At 48.0% G+C, this 23,024-nt stretch overlaps 1 protein-coding gene across 1 annotated transcript in view; it reads right to left on the reverse strand.

Moving 5' to 3' along the window:
• Positions 1 to 1,242: 1,242 nt before the first annotated feature.
• The window catches only part of plppr5b (phospholipid phosphatase related 5b), a 24,786-nt gene continuing 3,004 nt past the window's right edge, over positions 1,243 to 23,024 (reverse strand). The window contains exons 3-8 of the mRNA XM_063873868.1: positions 17,548 to 17,736; positions 14,955 to 15,087; positions 10,513 to 10,763; positions 7,173 to 7,349; positions 6,145 to 6,276; positions 1,243 to 4,425 (exon numbers count right to left, since the gene is read on the reverse strand). Coding sequence (XP_063729938.1) covers positions 4,396 to 4,425; positions 6,145 to 6,276; positions 7,173 to 7,349; positions 10,513 to 10,763; positions 14,955 to 15,087; positions 17,548 to 17,736 — 912 coding nt within the window. The 3' untranslated portion in view covers positions 1,243 to 4,395. The remainder of the gene's footprint in view (positions 4,426 to 6,144; positions 6,277 to 7,172; positions 7,350 to 10,512; positions 10,764 to 14,954; positions 15,088 to 17,547; positions 17,737 to 23,024) is intronic.

Consider the following 23,024-nt stretch of genomic DNA (forward strand, 5'->3'; position numbering starts at 1 on the left):
CTACTGTCCATACAGTGATGTGTTCAGGATGAGCTCTGCATTAAAACTAACCCCCCCACATACCCACCTACACACTTAATCACATCAAACATGAAGCTCTGCACGAGGGGGGCGGGGGTTTGCTACTGTTAGAGGGGGGGCTACTTCAAGGGCAGTGTTCTGGTTCAGTCTCTACTGTCACTGTCACCATGCTTCAGAGGTCTGTCTCTTTTAACTGTTGAAGACTCCTCATATAAACCTTATGTTAAGAGAGTATTGTCCTCATGCAGTACTGCAGCATCATGTGACCCCCCCCCAGTCATAGGAAGATGCCACCTGTAACAGGACACATAGGTAACAGCGTCTGTGATGGTGGATGTGTTTTTACTGAGGGTCTGATGTATGTGGAACCTTAAAATAATAAACTATCTCGTTGCACACGTTCCATATTTTCTTTGTTGAAAAAACTAACATAATATTCTTAGTTTGGTGTATGTGAGTATGTTGTTCCTCCCTCAGGTGCAGCCTTTCTCCTGCCTCTCTCCTCCCTCAGGTGCAGCCTCTCTCCTCCCTCAGGTGCAGCCTCAGGTGCAGCCTCTCTCCTCCCTCAGGTGCAGCCTCTCCCCTCCCTCAGGTGCAGCCTCTCTCCTCCCTCAGGTGCAGCCTCTCCCCTCCCTCAGGTGCAGCCTCAGGTGCATCTTCTCTCCTCTCTCAGGTGATCACAATCAGTAATCAGGAGCTGATAAAGTCCTGAGGATGTACAGCCTGAGCTCTTTCAGAGCTCTCTGTGTGTTCGCTGCAGTCTGTGTGAGACGTGGTTCTAGTTTGGATAGTGGTTTCAGTGTTTGGATACTGGTTCTAGTTTGGATAGTGGTTTCAGTGTTTGGATACTGGTTCTAGTTTGGATAGTGGTTTCAGTGTTTGGATACTGGTTCTAGTTTGGATAGTGGTTTCAGTGTTTGGATACTGGTTCTAGTTTGGATAGTGGTTTCAGTGTTTGGATACTGGTCTCGGTTTACGTTAACTTTTAACCGTTTCTTTTGTAATAAAGTTGTTCTAATTTTGCCTTTAGTTTGTTTGGTGAATCGGCTGGTGCACCCTCTCTGTTTTAATCTATCATACAGCTCTTGCTTTTCCAAATCAGTTTCCTCTCTTTCTTCCCATGGTTATCTATGTTGTTCTTTCCCCCTACACTGAGGGTAAAGGAAAGTGTTGTAATGACATAATGCACATGACTACAGAAGAGACGCTGCGAGAACCACGTTGGACCCGTTTATGTCTTTATTCAAAAGCTTTACATTTCTTATATTTTACAGTGTAAAAGAGCACAGTCTGAACTCAGCATGAAAACAAGGGAAGATTTAGAAATAAAGAAGAAGTATATAAAAACAAAGAAGAGCAACAACATCCATAAACTGTTCCACCAGAACAAAGAAAGCACGTGACGGAGGAGAGATATAAAGTGAATACATTTGTGAGACGAACATACTGCAGATAAGAACATCATTTATAAAATATCAACAGAACCATCAAGAAGACCACTGTCCACATAACGGAGGATAAAACAGGAACATATAGCTCATTAAAGACTTGAAGAAGCAGCTCTCTGAGGAGCGGGGCGGGAACACAGTGCACAGTCATAGGAAAATAGATAGCAGAACATTAAATATGACCCGAAGAAGACACAGATATAAGTCCTCTAAATATATTCGGGAGTGGAACATTTCTTTTAGTCCTGAAGCTTCAGTGTGTTTTCAGCAGCTCAAGAGTGATCATATAAAAATATACTTCTCACTGCCCCCCCCCCCCCCCACCCCCCTCCTGATGGGCCCCATGTTATTGCTACAAACACCAGAAACAAATATTCAATATCCATCTTCATCCGTCACCAGCTTTAAGATACCAAATCAATAAAGCAGTTAAAGCTGCATTAATTCACTTCTGGCAACTAGTGGGCAGAACAAACATCCAAACAATGGTATTATAAATAAGAATAAAAGACCCTCTTTCTTTTCGTTCTGCTGTCTCATACTCACCCCCAGTGATGTATGTAAACCGAGATATTCTATAAAACATTTAGAGTTTAAAACAGTCTTTTTCAGTAGATGGACGACATGTAGCGGGGACTGAATGTTAAAGCTTTGGTCTGAACGCTGAGCAGTGAACATATCTGTAACATCTGTAACGCTGAGCTGTGAACACATCTGTAACGCTGAGCTGTGAACACATCTGTAACGCTGAGCTGTGAACACATCTGTAACGCTGAGCTGTGAACACATCTGTAACGCTGAGCTGTGAACACATCTGTAACGCTGAGCTGTGAACACATCTGTAACGCTGAGCTGTGAACACATCTGTAACGCTGAGCTGTGTACACATCTGTAACGCTGGGCTGTGTATGCTGTTACACACAGAATAAAAGGTGAATGTAGTCACACACTGGGTAAACGCCCAAAACATGACTTAATGCACTTTCAAGAGCGTTCTGAAATTCTGAGGCCAAACAAGAGTCAATCTGGCTTCCAAGTTTCTGTAAAGTGAAATAAATATGATGTTTTATGTGAGCCCAAATCTGAAGACTTCCACGTGATTCATCACGGTCAGAAGATCCTGAAACTCTGAGATGTGACGACTCTTCATGAAGGGACATGAACCTTAACCCTCAGTGTGTCCACACAGGAACCCTCCAAGACCCTCTCTTCTGAGACATTAATTCATCAGTGTGTGACTGCTAAGGAGACTAACGTGAGTCTGAACACACTGAGGAAAAAAACACACACACATCTGAGAGAAAGTCACTGAGCCGATACACACTGAGACATGAGGAAACAAGAACACAACAGTGTGTGTGTAATAACACACGCCCTGAATCTCAGTGTGGCCTGTGAGGCCGCCGACCTGTGTGTCACCTTCACATCACCCACACTCACACACACACACACACACTCACACACACTTGAACTGAAACAGAGGAGAGCAAGGTGTGATTGTCGGATGCAGAATAATAGTGTGTAGGGTGTAGAGTGTGTAGAGTGTAGACTTTGTAGAGTGTGGAGACTTTGTAGAGTGTGTGGAGGGTGTAGAGTGTGTAGGGTGTAGAGTGTAGACTTTGTAGACTTTGTAAAGTGTGTGGAGTGTAGAATGTGTAGAGGGTGTAGAGGGTGTAGAGGGTGTAGAGTGTAGACTTTGTAGAGTGTGTAGAGTGTAGAGGGTGTAGAGAGTGTGTAGGGTGTGTAGAGTGTGTAGGGTGTGTAGAGTGTGTGGAGTGTAGAATGTGTAGAGTGTGTAGAGGGTGTAGAGGGTATAGAGTGTGTAGGGTGTAGGGTGTAGAGTGTGTAGAGTGTGTAGAGTGTAGACTGTGTAGAGTGTGTAGAGTGTAGACTGTGTAGAGTGTGTAGAGTGTAGACTTTGTAGAGTGTGTAGGGTGTGTAGAGTGTGTATGTAGAGTGTAGACTGTGTAGAGTGTGTGGAGTGTAGAATGTGTAGAGGGTAGACGTAGAGTGTGTAGAGGGTGTAGAGGGTGTAGAGGGTATAGAGTGTGTAGAGTGTGTAGAGTGTAGACTGTGTAGAGTGTGTAGAGTGTAGAGGGTGTAGAGAGTGTGTAGAGTGTGTAGAGTGTAGAGTGTAGACTTTGTAGAGTGTGTAGAGTGTAGAGTGTAGACTTTGGAGAGTGTGGAGGGTGTGGAGAGTGTGTAGAGTGTAGACTTTGTAGAGTGTGTAGAGTGTAGAGGGTGTAGAGAGTGTGTAGAGTGTGTAGGGTGTAGAGAGTGTGTAGGGTGTAGAGAGTGTGTAGAGTGTGTAGGGTGTAGAGTGTGTAGGGTGTAGAGAGTGTGTAGGGTGTAGAGAGTGTGTAGAGAGTGTGTAGAGAGTGTGTAGAGAGTGTGTAGAGTGTATAGAGTGTATAGAGTGTATAGAGTGTGTAGAGTGTATAGAGTGTATAGAGTGTGTAGGGTGTGTAGAGTGTGTGTAGACTTTGGCTGGAATATTGAACAATATCTCTGCTTCAATCATGTAGAATGGATTGAATGTCAGCCATGCTCACATGTTTCTGTAACAGCGTAAACAGGAAGTCGTTTTAAACCAACCCTCTGCACCGGCAAATTCTAACATCTGACATGAACATGGCTGACCTCTGCAGAGTATACCAGGAACCCAGGACCAGAATCAGGGTCAGAATCAGGACCAGAATCAGGGTCAGTGCATAGATGGAGCCGGCTCCTCCCTCTCTCTTTTAAACACATAGAATACAAGAAGCTGCAGGTGACAGCGTGCCTGATGGACCACACACACACACACACACACACACACACACACACACACACACACACACTGGGTTTAGTGCTGCGTCGGGGTCAGTTGTGCTGGACTGTGAACAGCGTGGACGTCCAGTGGGTTTGCCACACGGCCGATTCCACGTCATGTGACCTCAGAGAAGGTGATGTGATTCTGCAGGAAACAGGAAATCAAAGTCAGGAGGGAGGAAACGATCAGGACACGTTTAGACCCCCCAGGAGTCAAAGAAAACATGTCTCCTGGTGTCTCCAGGACTCAGAGCCTCTTGTGATCACACAGCAGAGGACAGAGGCTTTGAGTGTGAGGAGGAAGTGACTCTCAGCTGTTAGCCTCAGTTAGCTCGGCTCTAGCCTCACTGAAACACACAGGCTCTAAATTGAGAACCTCCACGTACACTCACAGCGCTCATGAGAGCCAATCAAATGAAAGCATGAGAAACAGAAGTAGGCAGAGGCATGATCAGCAGCATCACAGCATGCAGAGCTTGAGGGGGTCTTGGAGATTTCATAATCCAAATGAGTCTCTTCCACATCAGGTCAGCGTCTTCAGGGACGATCTAACCAATGCCCCCCCGTTATAAAACACTGATGCTGTGTGAGTCATGGTGTTCAAATAAACCCATCGAGCAGCACAAAGACTCTGACTCAGGTGTTAATATTCGAAGCTCCTGCAATGTTCCTACCACACCTTCATAAAGCAGCTGAGGGTTCCACTAAAGAAGAACCGGAACAAAGCTCAGCTTCAGCCTGTGAGATCCCCCCACCTGACATCTCTCTTCAGCAACTCAGCTTTGGTTATGCCGAGCTATTTTTAGAGCAGGCAGTTCTCCAGCAGCTTCTGGAACAAAGTGATTTCTGTTTGTGAGATAGGCTCTCAGAGAGGAGGGGTTCGACTTTAAGCTGCTGATGTGCATCCTGTTAGAGGAAGTGAGAACACACACAGAGGCTTGAGTAAACAGAAACACTGTCACATCTGGCCCAGAGAAGAGGAAACACTCCACACACTCTCACAAATACTCTGGACGATGTGCACACAGTGAGTACCCATCGGCTGGTTCAATCTAACGCCATGTAGGCTGGCATGTTTGTAACCACTGAGGGTCTTCTGTTGCTGCAGGCTGCTCTAAGACCCTCTAATGGTCTCTCTCTCTGCTCTGTCAGCACCCCAACACACTTTAGACCCCCCTCCCCGCAGGTCACAGGTCTTCTGTTCAAACACAGTTCACTCGAACTTGAAATCCAAATATAGATATAAATCTGAACTATGCAGGATAACGGTCATCGTCCAGAGATTTGTCAGAGCTCAGACCACCTTCTGTCAGTGATCCTCTGGAACCAGTGCAGACCCTGCAGCCAGTTCAGGAAGGCCAGCAGACGCCCCTTAATGAAGGACGACTCTTCGTCTTCACCATCTGTCTCCTGCAGCAGCAGCAGTGAGTGCAGGATGAAAGTTTAGATACTGGTACCCCAACGCACCATGTCCATGGAGTTTCATCGGATGGGGGCCCTTTAATATTTAGACCACCTAAATACAACTGATCGAACAATGTAACCATATATTTGGTGAATTCCCCTGGCACGTGAAAGCACCATGATTGGTCTGAGCTATAACCCTGACAGCAGCATCATTGGTAATGTCCTGTAGAACCTGTGTCAGGCCTCTGTTGCAGATAAGAGTGTGTCCGGCTATGTGGGAGGAACACATTGCTCAACTGGACGCTACATTCTGTCTGAACACGCAGTGAGACTTCTTTACAGCTGCAGGAACACAGAGCCCTGCCTGATGGGTCAGTACAGAAACAGAACAGTACTCTTTGGAATCGTACAGATGTGAAATAGATGTGACACAGATTTCAGATGGAATCGTTCTGACCTGCGAGGCGATGTACTTCTCCAGAGGACTCTCCATCTGGCCCAGGGTCAGCAGAGCCGAGCTGGGCTGATCCTCCGGAGACTCGTCACCCAGGAGCAGCTTCCCTTTGAAGTTATGGACCACACACACCACCTGCAACACACACACACACACACACACACACATACACACACACACACACACACACACACACACACACACACACACACACACACACACACACACACACACACACACACACACACACACACACACACACACACACAGCAGAGACAGAGATGTGTGAGACTCTGTCATGCCGCTTTTCCACCAACCCGGAGCTGAAGCCGATAAGATCTGGTTTTTCGTGTTTCCAGCGCAGCTGCCAGTTTTAAGCACCAAAAAACCAGATCTTTCTGGCCCCACTCGTCGTGACCCTACATCACGCTTACTTCAGAGGGTAAGTTCATTGTGAGTACAGTTTATTTTACCGTACTTTAATCACCATCCGTTCTCTGTTAGTGATCATTGGGAAGAGCAGGCAGACGTTCTCCTGTGTATTATTGCAGCTATCAGATGGAATCAGTACATGGGCTACACAGGCTGCCATCTCAAGTAAAACCATAAGGAAAACTACGCCGGTAAAATATACGTGTAGAAAATGACGTATTCCACAACAGGATAGCAGAGGAGTGAAGGTAGTCAAAGTCTTGCTTGCTGTGCTAACATCACCTGTCTAATGCCAGAGACACTTTCAGAACAGCACTGTAAAGAAACAGCGTCAGTTCACATTCACTTATGGGGGGGGGGGGGGGATAAACGGTTACGGTATTACGCTAACAATGATGCAGCTCCACTTGAGCTCCACTTGGCCTCTGAGCGGTGGAAACACAAGGGCTGCTGCAGGCTGGAACCAGAAAAGCAAAAGATCGGATCTTGAACCGGATCCGGTTTGGTGGAAAAGGGGCATCAGAGAGTAACACAGTATGTAGGTAGTGTGTGTGTGTGTGTGTGTGTGTGGTGTGTGCGCGCGCGTGTGTGTGTCTCACCAGGAATGTGGCGATGGCGCCGCCAATTATGAATCCGGCGATGACGTCCCCCCAGTGGTTCCTGTACTCGGCCACCCTGTTAAGCCCGGTGAGGAAGGCCAGACACACCAGACCCAGAGACAGAACCGGCTTCGCCAGTCGGGTTCCCTTCGCCTGAACCGTGCACGTCAGGTACATCTGCAGGAACACACACCAGGTCAGGAGGAGGAACCTTAAGGAGAGACCAACGTCAAGGGAAGGAACCTCAGGGAGAGAACAACCTCAGGAGGAGGAATCTCAGGGAGAGACCAACGTCAATGGGAGGAATCTCAGGGAGAGACCAACATCAGGGGGAGGAATCTCAGGGAGAGACCAACATCAGGGGGAGGAATCTCAGGGAGAGACCAACGTCAAGGGGAGGAACCTCAGGGAGAGACCAACATCAGGAGGACGAAATCTCAGGGAGACACCAACGTAAGGGGGAGGAATCTCAGGGAGAAACCAACATCAGGGGGAGGAATCTCAGGGAGAGACCAACATCAGGAGGACGAAATCTCAGGGAGAGACCAACTTCAGGGGGAGGAATCTCAGGGAGAGACCAACGTCAAGGGGAGGAACCTCAGGGAGAGACCAACATCAGGAGGACGAAATCTCAGGGAGACACCAACGTAAGGGGGAGGAATCTCAGGGAGAAACCAACGTCAGGGGGAGGAATCTCAGGGAGAGACCAACATCAGGAGGACGAAACCTCAGCGTGAGACCAACGTCAGGAGGCGAAACCTCAGGGTGAGACCAACGTCAGGGGGAGGAACCTCAGGGAGAGACCAACGTCAGGGGGAGGAATCTCAGGGAGAGACCAACGTCAGGGGGAGGAACCTTAGGGAGTGACCAACGTCAAGGGGAGGAACATCAGGGAGAGACCAACGTCAGGGGGAGGAACCTTAGGGAGAGACCAACGTCAGGGGGAGGAACCTTAGGGAGAGACCAACGTCAGGGGGAGGAACCTCAGGGAGAGACCAACGTCAGGGGGAGGAACCTTAGGGAGAGACCAACGTCAGGGGGAGGAACATCAGGGAGAGACCAACGTCAGGGGGAGGAACCTTAGGGAGAGACCAACGTCAGGGGGAGGAACCTCGGGGAGAGACGAACGTCAGGTGGAGGAACGTCAGGGGGAGGAACCAAAGGGAGACACCAACATCAGGGGGAGGAATTTCAGGGAGAGTCCAACGTCAGGGGGAGGAACCTCAGGGAGAGACCAACGTCAGGGGGAGGAAGCTCAGGGAGAGACCAAAATCAGGAGGAGGAATCTCAGGGAGAGACCAACATCAGGAAGAGGAATCTCAGGGAGAGACCAACGACACGGGAGGAACCTTTGGGAGAGACAAACATCAGGGGGAGGAACCTCAGGGAGAGACCAACGTCAGGGGGAGGAACCTGAGGGAGAGACAAACGTCAGGGGGAGGAACCTTAGGGAGAGACCAACATCAGGGGGAGGAACATCAGGGGGAGGAACCAAAGGGAGACACCAACATCAGGGAGGGGAATTTCAGGGAGAGTCCAACGTCAGGGGGAGGAACCTCAGGGAGAGACCAACATCAGGGGGAGGAACCTCAGGGAGAGACCAACGTCAGGGGGAGGAACCTCAGGGAGAGACCAACGTCAGGGGGAGGAACCTCAGGGAGAGACCAACATGAGGGGGAGGAACGTCAGGGAGAGACCAGCATCAGGGGGAGGAACATAAGGGGGAGGAACCAAAGGGAGACACCAACATCAGGGCGAGGAATTTCAGGGAGAGTCCAACGTCAGGGGAGGAACCTCAAGGAGAGACCAACGTCAGGGGGAGGAACCTCAGGGAGAGACGAACGTCAGGGGGAGGAACCTCAGGGACAGACCAACATCAGGAGGAGGAATTTCAGGGAGAGACCAACGTCAGGGGAGGAACCTCAGGGAGAGACCAACATCAGGGGGAAGAATTTCAGGGAGAGACCAACGTCAGGGGAGGAACCTCAGGGAGAGACCAACATCAGGGGGAAGAATTTCAGGGAGAGACCAACATCAGGGGGAGGAATTTCAGGGAGAGACCAACGTCAGGGGGAGGAACCTTAGGGAGAGACCAACGTCAGGGGGAGGAACCTTAGGGAGAGACCAACGTCAGGGGGAGGAACCTTAGGGAGAGACCAACATCAGGAGGACGAAACCTCAGGGTGAGACCAACGTCAGGGGGAGGAACCTCAGGGAGAGACCAACGTCAGGGGGAGGAACCTTAGGGAGAGACCAACGTCAGGGGGAGGAACCTTAGGGAGAGACCAACGTCAGGGGGTGGAACATCAGGGAGAGACCAACATCAGGAGGACGAAACCTCAGGGAGAGACCAACATCAGGGGGAGGAACCTCAGGGAGAGACCAACGTCAGGGGGAGGAATAATATGTAGAGAAAACGGAGTAGAGACGGATGATAGACTCGAGGAGGTGTAAGAGGAGGAGGACAGGAGGAAGAGGAGGACAGGATGGATGCTGCAGCATCCTCTTGTCTCCATCTGGTCTCAGCTGCAGTGAAAAATGCAGGATCATCTGGAGGTTCACTCCTCTCTACAGCACCGTGTCAGAGCTGCGTTACTTATACTCCAATACATTCTGTGCTGTCCAACACTTCATGGATCACAGACGGATGGCATTTCTATTTCTGAGCACTTTCTCATTCATTTGATTGAATTCAGAAATGTCTTTCCCGCTAAAGATTCACCAACGCTGCTCTCCTCTAACGAAAAGAATTGAGCAGGGTCAGGGTGTGTGTGTGTGTGTATGTGTGTGTGTGTGTGTGTGTCATTCACCGGGTCAAAGCGATGTCTCCCTTTTAGCCTTGTATGAGCTGTCACATTATACGTTAGACTCTGAGAGGAGGTTTTATTGTCCCTGTGTTGACCTCGCCTGTCCTGTCCCTCTTCAGGTCAGGTTTGTGATGTGTGTCACAGCCTCTCTGAGAGTGTGTGTCACAGCCTGTCTGAGAGTGTGTGTCACAGCCTGTCTGAGAGTGTGTGTCACAGTCTCTCTCAGTGTGTGTGGTTCAGCCTGTTTGAGTTTGTATGGCACAGTCTCTCTCAGTGTGTGTGGCTCATTTAACGTCTCACATCAGCAGTATATCTCAGGCTGCGTGGAGAGGAGGACAGGTGTCTCTGGTTCAGAGGCTGCTGTTGTATATCAGGCTGATTGAAAGGAGGTTCCTGTCTCTGACGACATGGATCCTCAGAGGTCAGTCACAAGTGAACCTTTTCCTTCAGATGGTCTCAGGTCCAGCTGATAGAGAGGACCCCCCCCCATTGCATCAGAGGACTGCTCCTGTCTGATGCAATGTAATACTCACGGCCATGTACAGCGCTGTGTAGATGCTGAGGGCCGCCTCCTTGCAGGGGAAGGTCTTGCGGGCCCTCAGGACGTCCTCCTGGTTCCCGGTGCAGGCCTCCTGGTGGCTGATGTAGCGCAGGGCCTGCTGGCAGCCCAGCGCCGTGTAGTTGGGTTTACACACCGTCAGGAAGTACGGCGCCAGGTTCCCCGTCACCACCTGACCCGCGTTCACAAAGATGTCCACAGTGAAGAGCCCGAAGCTGTAAACGCCTGGAGGAAAGGGGGGACATAAAGACCCGGGTTTCAGATCACAGTCCAGGTCCACGCAGACAGTGTTTCTCTCAGTGTGTCTGTGTTACCATGGTAACTGCAGTGCCTTGCAGACTTAGAATAAATCTGAGATGTGTGTTAGAGTTCACTGTGTGTTCAGCTCTCATGTGAGGATGACACTCAAGGTTTCAAGGTTTTATTGGTCATATGCACAGCATATACAACGTATATGTTGGCAATGAAAACCTTATATCCCATAATCCTCCAACAACTCAACATACATGGTGCAGATAAGATAATAAAATAGTGCAAAAAGAGAGAAGAATATTTACAATATCAACAGTAAAGATTTGAGGATGTGAAATATATACATATGTGGAATACATTGAGAGTATTTACATACTTTACACTGTGGAATGAGGAGGTATGGACAGATGCATATATTATGTATAGCAGATGTATAATATATAGATATGTATGGTGGTATAAAACTGTCTCTGAGTCTGGTGGTCTTGGTCCGGATGCTGCGGTACCGTCTGCCAGACGGCAGCAGACAGAACAGATTGTTGCTGGGGTGATGGGGGTCCTTTAATATCCTACCGGCCTTCTTCCTACACCGCTGGGTGTAGAGGTCCTCCATGGATGGCAGCTCCGTCCTGGTGATGTGCTGAGCAGTTTTCACCACCCTCTGTAGAGTCTTACGGTTGAGGGCGGTGCAACTGCCATACCAGGCGGTGATGCAGCCAGTCAGGATACTCTCGATGGTGCACCTGTAGAAGTTGCAGAGTATCCTGGAGTCCATGTTGAACTTCCGCAGCCTGTGGAGGAAGAAGAGCCGCTGTCGAGCCGTCTTGGATATGACCCTGGTGTGATGTGTCCATGTCAGGTCCTCACTGATGTTTACCCCGAGGAACCTGAAGCTGCTGACTCTCTCCACAGGAGTCCCGTCGATGGTGATGGGTGTGTGTGCCTCTCTCTGCCTCTTCCTGTAGTCCACAATCAGCTCCTTTGTTTTGCTGACGTTGAGATGGAGGTTGTTGTCCTGGCACCAAGATGTCAGGGCTCTGACCTCCTCTCTGTACGCCGTCTCGTCGCCGTCTGTGATCAGGCCGATGACGGTCGTGTCGTCAGCAAACTTGATGATGGTGTTGGAGCTGTGTGTGGCCACGCAGTCGTGCATGAACAGGGAGTAGAAGAGAGGGCTGAGCACACAACCCTGAGGGGCTCCGGTGTTGAGGGTCAAGGTGGAGGATGTGATGTTCCCCATCCGCACTGCCTGAGATCTGCCCGTCAGGAAGCTCAGGATCCAGTCACAGAGGGCGCTGTTGAGCCCAAGGTCCCTGAGCTTAATGATGAGCTTGGAGGGCACAATGGTGTTGAATGCTGAACTGTAGTCAATGAACAGCACTCTCACAGAAGTGTTCCTCTGGTTCCTCTGGTCCAGGTGGTGGGGGGGGGGGGGGGGGGGGGTGAACTCAGAGGTTGATGTATATTTCTGCAGAGGGGGGGGGGGCTGATATGAGTCATAATGCACAGCTTCGGAACCTCTCTCACGCGTGCTGTCCCTGAACCATCATGAGACCATCCGGCCTGAGGGATCGTCAAAGCGTAAACCTCCAGCTCTGATTGAAAGAAACACAGTGCTGTCATTACAGCTGCCCCCCCCCCATGGTCCGGGTCCATGTGTAGTTCACCACTCTCTGTAGAAATAAAGACAGGGCTGTGCACCATGTCCTGGTCTGAAATCTACAATATGCATGAAGTAAAATCATCGTGCCCCCCCTCGGCTCTGTCTAAATATAATCTTTGAACAGCAAACACTCTGTGAGTCATAATGCAGAGCAGCGGCCAGAGGGGGGGGGGGGGGTGGTGCACTAACACACACACACACACACACACACACACACACACACACACACACACACACACTTGAGCAGCTTGGCTGAAACAATGCAGCTTCTGCATGAGTGCTGTAGGAAACAGCAAAGCATTGTGGGTAACAGCCTCTCACTAAGGCTGACATTTCAGAACACAGGATTTAATGAAACAGCCTTCAAGAGCCAAAGAGGGTACCTCATATTTTATAGAAGCAGCTTGATATCCTTTACTGCTCCTCCACATCCACCTGCCATCCCCACAGCAAGCTGCTTCACATTTAATAAAACACTACGACCTCTTGACCATCAGGCAGCCCCGTCCTTCCAATCCGCTGATATGAGACCTCAACAAGCTCCTTCCTCACACTCCTCCAGGAGACCCTTTGGAAAGCTCTTTGTGTTTCTTTGAGGCTTTTTATTCAGGATTTAGAATAGTTTCACCTGATGCAAGTCACAGATGAGCTTCTGCTGGCCTCATGTCTCATTAGACCCTAATGTTGCTGTGACACCATCACATTAACGCAGAGACAAAAGCTGCTGTGAGTCCTGGTTGGTCACTTCTTTGACTTTTTGTTCACTTTTTATTGGCTGTTAGTGTTATTCAGATGAAACGCTATTATTTCTGTCAACACAGCCAATCATTCACACAGTCTCCCCCTCCCCCAATATCTGATTGCTTCCAAATGTTTCAGACACAGATCCCTCTCCATCACATACAAACAGGAATCTCTCAGCTCAATGAAGCTGTGCAGTAAGGGAAGTCCAGGACTTCCAGCCCTGATCCCTCACACACGTATCCCTACATGTGAGTCAGATCACTTGAGGACACAGTGAGTCTCTGCTGGACTCAGTCAGCTCTCACTGTGCGAACCAGCTGCCAGGAGGGGTTATCCAAAGCCTGGGATCAAACACATCGTAAACACACACACCCTGCTGAGTCTGTTCCTGTGGCTCTGTTCATTTCCCTTGAAAACATTTCACCAACACACTGCAGGGTTTGTCAGACTCACACATCCTATACACCTGTCAGCAGCACTGCTTCAGTTCTCCATCACCTTTACTTGTCACAGTATGAGGCGTAGCCGCTCAGTGACAGAATACACCATCAGTCTGTATATAAAACTATATCTCATCTCGTCTGAGTTATTCAGCCAACAATTCAGATAGCCGTTGTTGCTGGAAAACGTTGGCATTAACAGTGTTCTTTAGAGTGACACTCATTACCACTGAGACATATGCAGGGAGGCTGTGGCTCTGTGGGTTAGTGCGTTGATGTTCGGATCAGGGAAGCACTGGTTCCATCCCCACTGCAGTCAGCAGGTCGTTGTGTCCCTGGGCGAGACACCTGTGGGGATCGTCCTCAGCATTGAGTGTATGTAAGTGGCTTTGGATAAAAGCTTCTAAAAGGTGACATGTGATGTCATATATCGTTGTAGTTCATGACTCTCAGTGGGTCTGTAGGGATGAGCAGAGCAATGACCTGGATCAGCAGCATGTGTGAAGCCAAGGATAAAGCTGAACACAAAGATTCCCTCAGGAATAATCCTCTTCTGCTCCTTATCTCCTGCTCACTAAAGAGAGGTCAACGCTGGGCTGCAGGTGTCTGTATGTGTTCTTGTGTGTGTGGGTTGTCTGTGTGCTCCTGTAGTGTACAGTGTAGAAAAGTGTGTTATATTCAGAGAGGTTTATGGTCTGACATGTATCCTGGTGGTGATGTGTGTTCATTCGTGCACACATGCCAGATGTTAGTGTTAGAGGTTATTTCTGTGTATGAGAAACACAAAGGTCATTCAGGTCTGAGAGGCGGTTCACTGAGCAGGAACAGCTTCATCTCATTCTCTTTCCTCATTAGGATCACAGCTGCTATCCAACTCGTCTTACCTGACTTGTTTCATGAATGAGTATATTGTAGTCATGAGCAGGACAGATGGCACTAAATGTCTTCATAAGGCTAACTGTTGTTATTCAGATTCCATTCACAAAAATCTCAGATGAAGATCAGAAAGAAGATTCAACACTGCAGAGTCTGAAGCTCGGCTTTAGAAACCAAAGATGAGAGCAAGACAGTCAGGGGGACGCTAAACCGAAACTGTTCAACAGGACATCAAAGAAATCACTGCTGCTGTCAGCTGAGATCACAGAGTGCCAGAGGAACAGAGAGATCTGAGGCCGAAGGGAAGCCGTCTCACAACAATCTCACAATCGTCTCACAATCATCTCACAACAGTCTCACAGCCGTCTCCCAGCTCCTCAGTGTTGTCTGTTAACTCTACAGGTTGTCTGTGATTTCAGATGGCTGTATCCGGAGACTCACCGAGGAAGCGGAAGGTCCTGCGCACCAGAGGGTTGAGGTAACAGCAGTCTCCGGTGGCCACTGTCTTCTCTGAGCGGTCAAACTCTTTGGAGGTGTACTGGACCAGGAACAGCACCGTCTCTGTGATCATGATCTGGAGGAGATAAACAGCAATCAATAACCTTTATCAGAGCTGCACTCAGTGGCATCTGCACACAGCTGTGGGAATGACATATGGCAGGAGGAAGCTCTGTTGCTCTTACTGAAGCAGCAGAGGAGTTGGATATTCGGCTGTATGAACAAACACTGATTGACTCACACATGACTGTTCCACTCTGTCCATTCTATTTGAATGCCTCTCCAACTCTGGACTCTGGATCTGTAATGTTGTGAGGCAGTCCTGCACGTCAGACTTTCTAAATGATAAAGATTATGACCACAAAAAAAGTACTCAGACCCCCACAGGCCCTGGCAGGATGTGATCAACAGTCCTGTGGCTCCTACAGAGGATTCCTATTTGCTGGTCTCACACAGGGTCTGTAACTCTCTGCTGGTCTCACACCGGGTCTGTAACTCTCTGCTGGTCTCACACAGGGTCTGTAACTCTCTGCTGGTCTCACACACCGGGTCTGTAACTCTCTGCTGGTCTCACACACCGGGTCTTTACCTCTCTGCTGGTCTCACAAACCGGGTCTTTACCTCTCTGCTGGTCTCACACACCAGATCTGTAACTCTCTGCTGGTCTCACACACCAGATCTGTAACTCTCTGCTGGTCTCACACACCAGGTCTGTAACTCTCTGCTGGTCTCACACACCAGGTCTCAAACACACTGCTGACATTTCTCTGAGAAAGGCAGAGGAGGCTGGTCTCCAATAGCCAGAGCTGTGACAGCCTCAGGGCATTTGTCCCACTTCCTGTTGGCTCTAACTGAAGCTGACAGGGACACAACCCCATCCCCTCACTGTTGAGCCCCTCCCCGGTGGCTACAGAAGACCATGTAATGATTCACTACGCCATCCCTCTTCCTCTGGTCAGACTCTCCTCCTCCCCTGGCCAGATCCTTCTCTTCCTTTGGTCAGATCATCCATCCCCCTTCTTCTGGTCAGACCCTCCATCCCTCTTCTTCTGGTCAGACCCTCCATCCCTCTTCTTCGGTCAGACCCTCCATCCCGCTTCCTCTGGTCAGGCCCTCCATCCCTCTTCTTCAGACTCTGACTCATTCAGTTTCACAGCGGTTTCTATCTCCATCAGCACTGTGATACCGGCTGCAGCCAACAGGAAGCTGAAGGATTTTAGTCCAGATGTGTTCAGATGTGTCCCGATATGTTCAGATATGTTCAGGCGCACATGATAACTCTCACTGTGTGTTTATGACATGAGGTCTCATTTATATGACTTCCCTCACAAAGCCCACTGTGTTTCTGAAATCATGTGACTGATATCCTGATCAGGCTGTTTTTCATGTTCTGCTGAAAGGGGAGCCTGTCCACTAAGGGAAAAACGTCCATATCTGTTGAGCAAACTGATTATGTAAAACACTGTTCAGATGTAATCATGTGTGTTTCTGTTTTTGCAGGGTATTGTGTTTACGCGGACAGCTCACTGACCGATGGTCAGTACAGTGTTAGCCTGCAGCTGCTGGTTCTTCATGTTCTCCTATAATAAATCAGTGATAGTGACTCATCTCATAGCCGCCTCAGAGAGCTTCAGGTTTTACTCAACACTCCTCTGAAACATGTTCTGAACACACTTCTATACTAAAGTCTATGGTACACACACACTCGGCGTGTTGGAGCTTCATTTCATCATGTGTCTGTTTCCAGGACTCAGCTGGTACATTACCAGAAATATAACCTAAATTATTCATCTAAGTACATAATTGAGGCAGACTAACAGAACATGGTGAATTGTGAGTGAGTGAGTGAGTAAGTGAGTGAGTGAGTGAGTGAGTGAGTGAGTGAGTGAGTGAGTGAGTGAGTGAGTGAGTGAGTGAGTGAGTGAGTGAGTGAGTGAGTGAGTGAGTGAGTGAGTGAGTGAGTGAGTGAGTGAGTGAGTGAGTGAGCCAGCGAGCGAGCGAGCAAGCGTGTGTGTGTGTGTTAGGGTAACCCTAACCCAACTTCCGGAGCCTGGTGATTAACTCATGGTAAGATTCATGTTTTCACGACAAAACCCACATCCTTCTAATGCAGACGAGGAGAAAGAGGAACTCTCAGGCAAACCTTGCACATGATTAATGAATGAGTGAATAACAAAAAGAGAACAGCACATTGTACACACACACACATCACGGTGTAAACCAGCGTCTCTGCTCAAACACTGCAGAAACATCAGAGCTGTAGCCGCAGCATTTAAAACCGGCTGTTGTGCTCACTGCCAGTGTTAACTGGAACATACATGTGTAATGTATGTGTGTATCCGTACAGTAACACACAGTGTGTGTCACTCATTCCATCACATGTGGATTCATCAAATAAGCTACAGGTGCATTCACCCACTAACCAGCAGGGTGGGCTGGCCAGCCACCAGGGAGGATTTAAATAATGTGAGTGTGTATGATGACTGGATGACTGGATGAGTGGATGAATGAATGGATTATTAAATGAGTGACTCACCAGCAGGGTGGGCAGCCCAGCCACCAGGGCGTAGAGCAGGGGGGGGGGCACGGCGCTGCGATCCTCTGGGCCCAGGTAGGGCTTGGTGTAGGAGGTGTCGTAGCAGAAGAAGCCCTGCACGTGCACGCTGAAGGTGTCCGTGCACTCAAAGTAATACGCCAGCATGACGGTGCCCGCCATGATCACCAGCTGGAAGTACAGCATGATGCCGAGAGAGGGCGAGAGACATCAATCACAATACTGCATCTCCTCTCTCTCCTACCCAGCCTCCTCCCCTGAGCTGCAGACCCCCGCTGACCGCCTCATGTCAGCCCCCAAACCAAGACACAATCCACGGTCCTGCTTCGCTGCGGCTGCTGCGAGTGTGTGTGTGTGAGGAGATAGAGAGACGCAGAACGAAAGGGGGGAGGGAGAGACAGCCAGTGAAAGAGGAGGAGGGGCTAATCTAAGTGTGTGTGTTACTGTGTTTGTGAGAGTGAGGGAGAGGTGGAGGGATTCTGTGTTTATGGTAGTGTGTATGTGTGTTGTAATGTGTGTGTGTGTGTGTAGCCCTAAACCTTGCAACCCCATCCATGCAACCATAACAATGTAGCCCTAAACCTTGCAACCCTAACCTTGCAACCCTAACCATGCAACCCTAACCATGCCACATTAACCATGTAGGCCTAAACCTTGCAACCCTAACCTTGCAACCCTAACCATGCAACCCTAACCATGCCACATTAACCATGTAGGCCTAAACCTTGCAACCCTAACCTTGCAACCCTAACCATACAACCTTAACTACGTAGCACTAAACCATGCAACCCTAACCATGCAACCTTAACAATTTAGCCCTAACCATGCAACCTCTTGATGACATGTAGTGTTGACTGATACCTGCCTCTCTAAAACATGTTGCTGTCTCCTGTTCATGTGTTACTTCAGACTCACTGTCTCATGTGTCACAGCTTCAGTGTTTAACAGTTTTCTCTTTTCTGCTGCAGCGACCCCATCTTCACACAGAGCAGCGACTCTGATTCTGTCTGTTCCTCCCAGAGACAGGCAGACCGACGGACAGACAGACAGAAAGTAGGGCAGATCTGGCAGCCTGTGGCTGCAGCTCTCTGCGGAGACGCAATGATTCATAAAGTATGCATGCTGCAATATCTCATTTTGATGACCTACAAAGCCTCATGGTGTTCAGGAGTGTCACATATTTAGGATCTGATTCTGATGGGGTGTGTGGAGGCATCACTGTGGGTGGAGTAGATAGTCTGGCAATCAACAGAAACACAGTCTTTATTGAAAACATTTACTGTTAATTAGCAGGCATACAATTCACAGGAAAACTGGCAACCTGCAGGAATCTAAGATGTTAATTGTTTAATGAAAAATGTATTAAATCCATTAAAGTTTCCCCCCTCCCCCCATCAGAGAGTGCATAAAGCAACACTTCTGCAGTGTTTCTGACATTTTGAAACATGTCATGTGACATAATGTGACACTTCAGCAGCTAAATGGAACACTCATGATGCACATTTAACACATATAGTGTCCATCTTATACATATAACTCTATAAATGATATATTTATAGATATATATTTGACTTCTGATATAACAACGTTCTGTATTTACATAAAAGCTGACAGCAGCCTACATTCATCTTTCTGCAAGCAGCCAATCAGAGAGCAGCTCATGCAAGCAGTGCTGAACACAGAGGAGTCCTCTGAAGACCTTTAGGTCCATCTGTCACACACACACGCATACACACACACACACACACACACACACACACACACACACACACACACACACACACACACACACACACACACTGGACGTCAGGTGGAGGATCTATGCAGCAGTGCGGAGCTGCAGATATGAAATGCTTACACGCTGCTTTTTTATTCCATTATGCCAAAGGCAGCAGAGCGACCCAGATACGGTCATACAGAGGCATGCAGAAATATGTTGCTAACAGCACACACACACATCTCTCATCAGCAGCTGGCAGAGGTACATCACATGTAGATCAGTGTTTCACAGATGAGGGACAACATACTGTCTGAAATCTGCACGTGATGTAGCACACAGCTCTGATTTCATCACATGTATGTACGCACTCTTAAGAAGAGGCTATCAACACCGCAGCAAACTTCAAAGCAGCAGTTATCAGCACTTCATAACATATTCATATTCATGCAGACATCCAATCCTGCAGCAGCATCCTGATGTGGCTCCATGAGAGGAGCATTGCACACACTGCAGCAGCTGTATCCAGATTACTCACACACTGCACCACAGCAAAACACACCGATCATCTGCCTCCATCTCAGAGAAGCTCAGTGTATGTGTGTGTGTGCGTGCGTGTGTCTGTGCGTGTGCGTGTGTGCGTGTGTGTGTCCTCTGAGTGTGCAGGCTGAGCCCTCTGGTGGCGAATCACTGGACAACATGTACTGCATCTCTATTTAATCAGAAGAAATGACATCACACACTGGTCAGAAGACCGGCTTCATAACACACAGACTCTGATTCAACTCCTGAAATAAGAGATCCGTAACCCCCCATAAAGCAACATGAGGTCCTCTTTGATGAGTGCCTCATCATGGCTAACACCCACAGTGTACCCCCTCCCCACCATGATGCAACTGTGCAGTCACTATGCAGAGAATCAACAGGCCGAGGAATTAGAAAACAGCACTGCAGTACAGTGTGTGTGTGTGTGTGTGTGTGTGTGTGTGTGTGTGTGTGTGTGTGTGTGTGTGTGTGTGTGTGTGTGTGTGTGTGTGTGTGTGTGTGTGTGTGTGTGTGTGTGTGTGTGTGTGTGTGTGTGTGTGTGTGTGTGTGTGTGTGTGTGTGTGTGTGTGTGTGTGTGTGTGTGTGTGTGTGTGTGTTCAGTCTCCATTTAAATGCAGGTCAGGCTGGATAACTTTATTCCCTTTATCATCTGCAGTGACAGTTAAACAAACACCTGTATGTCTACCATTTTAAATCTGTGATTGGCTGCTCAGTTTAACTGGCTTTAATGCAACGCTTTGATTGGCTGTTCAGTTTCAGTGACTTTAATATCAGCATGTTGTAATCCACTCAGATAAATGCAGCATGAGAGGTGCATTATGCTCTGGTAAACATCTTAGTTGTGACCTAAATGACAGTTTTAGTTTGACGTATTGTCCGCGCTTCTTTAGTCTGGCGTTTGAAGAAATGGGGCGAAGCCTGCGAGCTAGTTCAGGCAGTCAACTCGAGCACCAATGATACATTTGCACATAACGCCCCTCATCACACTTGCAACCAACCAAACATAGTCTCCTAATCTGGTGCTCTAATTAAGCTGTTGGATCCGCCTACCTCTGCCTCGCTAATGCAGCTGCTACTACTTCTGTTTCCACGCTTCTAATGTGTTCACCTCACTGCTGCTGCTGTTTCTGTTTCCACGCTTCTAATGTGTTCACCTCACTGCTGCTGCTGTTTCTGTTTCCACGCTGCTAATGTGTTCACCTCACTGCTGCTGCTGTTTCTGTTTCCACGCTGCTAATGTGTTCACCTCACTGCTGCTGCTGTTTCTGTTTCCACGCTTCTAATGTGTTCACCTCACTGCTGCTGCTGTTTCTGTTTCCACGCTTCTAATGTGTTCACCTCACTGCTGCTGCTGTTTCTGTTTCCACGCTGCTAATGTGTTCACCTCACTGCTGCTGCTGTTTCTGTTTCCACGCTGCTAATGTGTTCACCTCACTGCTGCTGCTGTTTCTGTTTCCACGCTGCTAATGTGTTCACCTCACTGCTGCTGCTGTTTCTGTTTCCACGCTGCTAATGTGTTCACCTCACTGCTGCTGCTGTTTCTGTTTCCACGCTGCTAATGTGTTCACCTCACTGCTGCTGCTGTTTCTGTTTCCACGCTGCTAATGTGTTCACCTCACTGCTGCTGCTGTTTCTGTTTCCACGCTGCTAATGTGTTCACCTCACTGCTGCTGCTGTTTCTGTTTCCACGCTGCTAATGTGTTCACCTCACTGCTGCTGCTGTTTCTGTTTCCACGCTGCTAATGTGTTCACCTCACTGCTGCTGATGTTCTATGTTAATATGTGGAGTGATGAGGCCCGAGCCAAGACGCCAAACTCAAACTATAAACAGTTTCTAAGAAACATATTAATGAAACACGTGAGTTGTCTGACTGAATGTTGATTACTCATTTGGAACTAGTTAAAACCTCTTGCTATTTTCGAGATCTTCAGAATTGGTTTGGTAACCGCTGTGGCAACTCATGTCTATGTCTCGTCAATTCTCCGACTGCAACTCCGAATAAATCCAACCGTGTTTTGCCATCAAGTTCCTGCCTTCCTGTGTCTCTCTGAGTTTCGTCTCCATTGCTTCAGAAGTTTCCATCACAACACTAAGACAAAAACACATCCATTTACTACTTAGTTTATTGTCAGAGCTCTTCATTGTTTGTTTTGTTTATCTGGTTAATTCCTCCTTAACTTGAGCCAGTTGTTGATGGACACTGGGTTTCACAGGGGTTAGTCAGGCCGAAGAGGTTCGTTGTTGTGGTTCTATAGACCTATGGTTTGGATGTGAGATCTTGTACTTGAGTAAAAGTAGAAGTACTCAGATCTTGTACTTGAGTAAAAGTAAAAGTACTCAGATCTTGTATTTGAGTAAAGGTAGAAGTACTCAGATCTTGTACTTGAGTAAAGGTAGAAGTACTCAGATCTTGTATTTGAGTAAAGGTACAAGTACTCAGATCTTGTACTTGAGTAAAGGTAGAAGTACTCAGATCTTGTACTTGAGTAAAGGTAGAAGTACTCAGATCTTGTACTTGAGTAAAGGTAGAAGTACTCAGATCTTGTACTTGAGTAAAGGTAGAAGTACTCAGATCTTGTACTTGAGTAAAAGTATAAGTACTCAGATCTTGTACTTGAGTGAAAGTAGAAGTACTCAGATCTTGTATTTGCATAAAGTAGAAGTACTCAGATCTTGTATTTGAGTAAAGGTAGAAGTACTCAGATTGTGTACTTGAGTAAAAGTAGAAGTACTCAGATCTTGTATTTGAGTAAAGGTAGAAGTACTCAGATCTTGTATTTGAGTAAAGGTAGAAGTACTCAGATTTTGTACTTGAGTTAGAGTAGAAGTACTCAGATCGTGTACTTGAGTTAGAGTAGAAGTACTCAGATCGTGTACTTGAGTAAAGTAGAAGTACTCAGATCGTGTACTTGAGTTAGAGTAGAAGTAATCAGATCGTGTACTTGAGTTAGAGTAGAAGTACTCAGATTGTGTACTTGAGTTAGAGTAGAAGTACTCAGATCGTGTACTTGAGTAAAGTAGAAGTACTCAGATCGTGTACTTGAGTTAGAGTAGAAGTACGCAGATCGTGTACTTGAGTAAAAGTAGAAGTAATCAGATTGTGTACTTGAGTTAGAGTAGAAGTACTCAGATCGTGTACTTGAGTAAAGTAGAAGTACTCAGATCGTGTACTTGAGTTAGAGTAGAAGTACTCAG

The sequence above is a fragment of the Eleginops maclovinus genome, chromosome 21 (assembly GCF_036324505.1).
Source record: "Eleginops maclovinus isolate JMC-PN-2008 ecotype Puerto Natales chromosome 21, JC_Emac_rtc_rv5, whole genome shotgun sequence".
In the NCBI taxonomy this organism is placed as follows: Eukaryota; Metazoa; Chordata; class Actinopteri; order Perciformes; family Eleginopidae; genus Eleginops; species Eleginops maclovinus.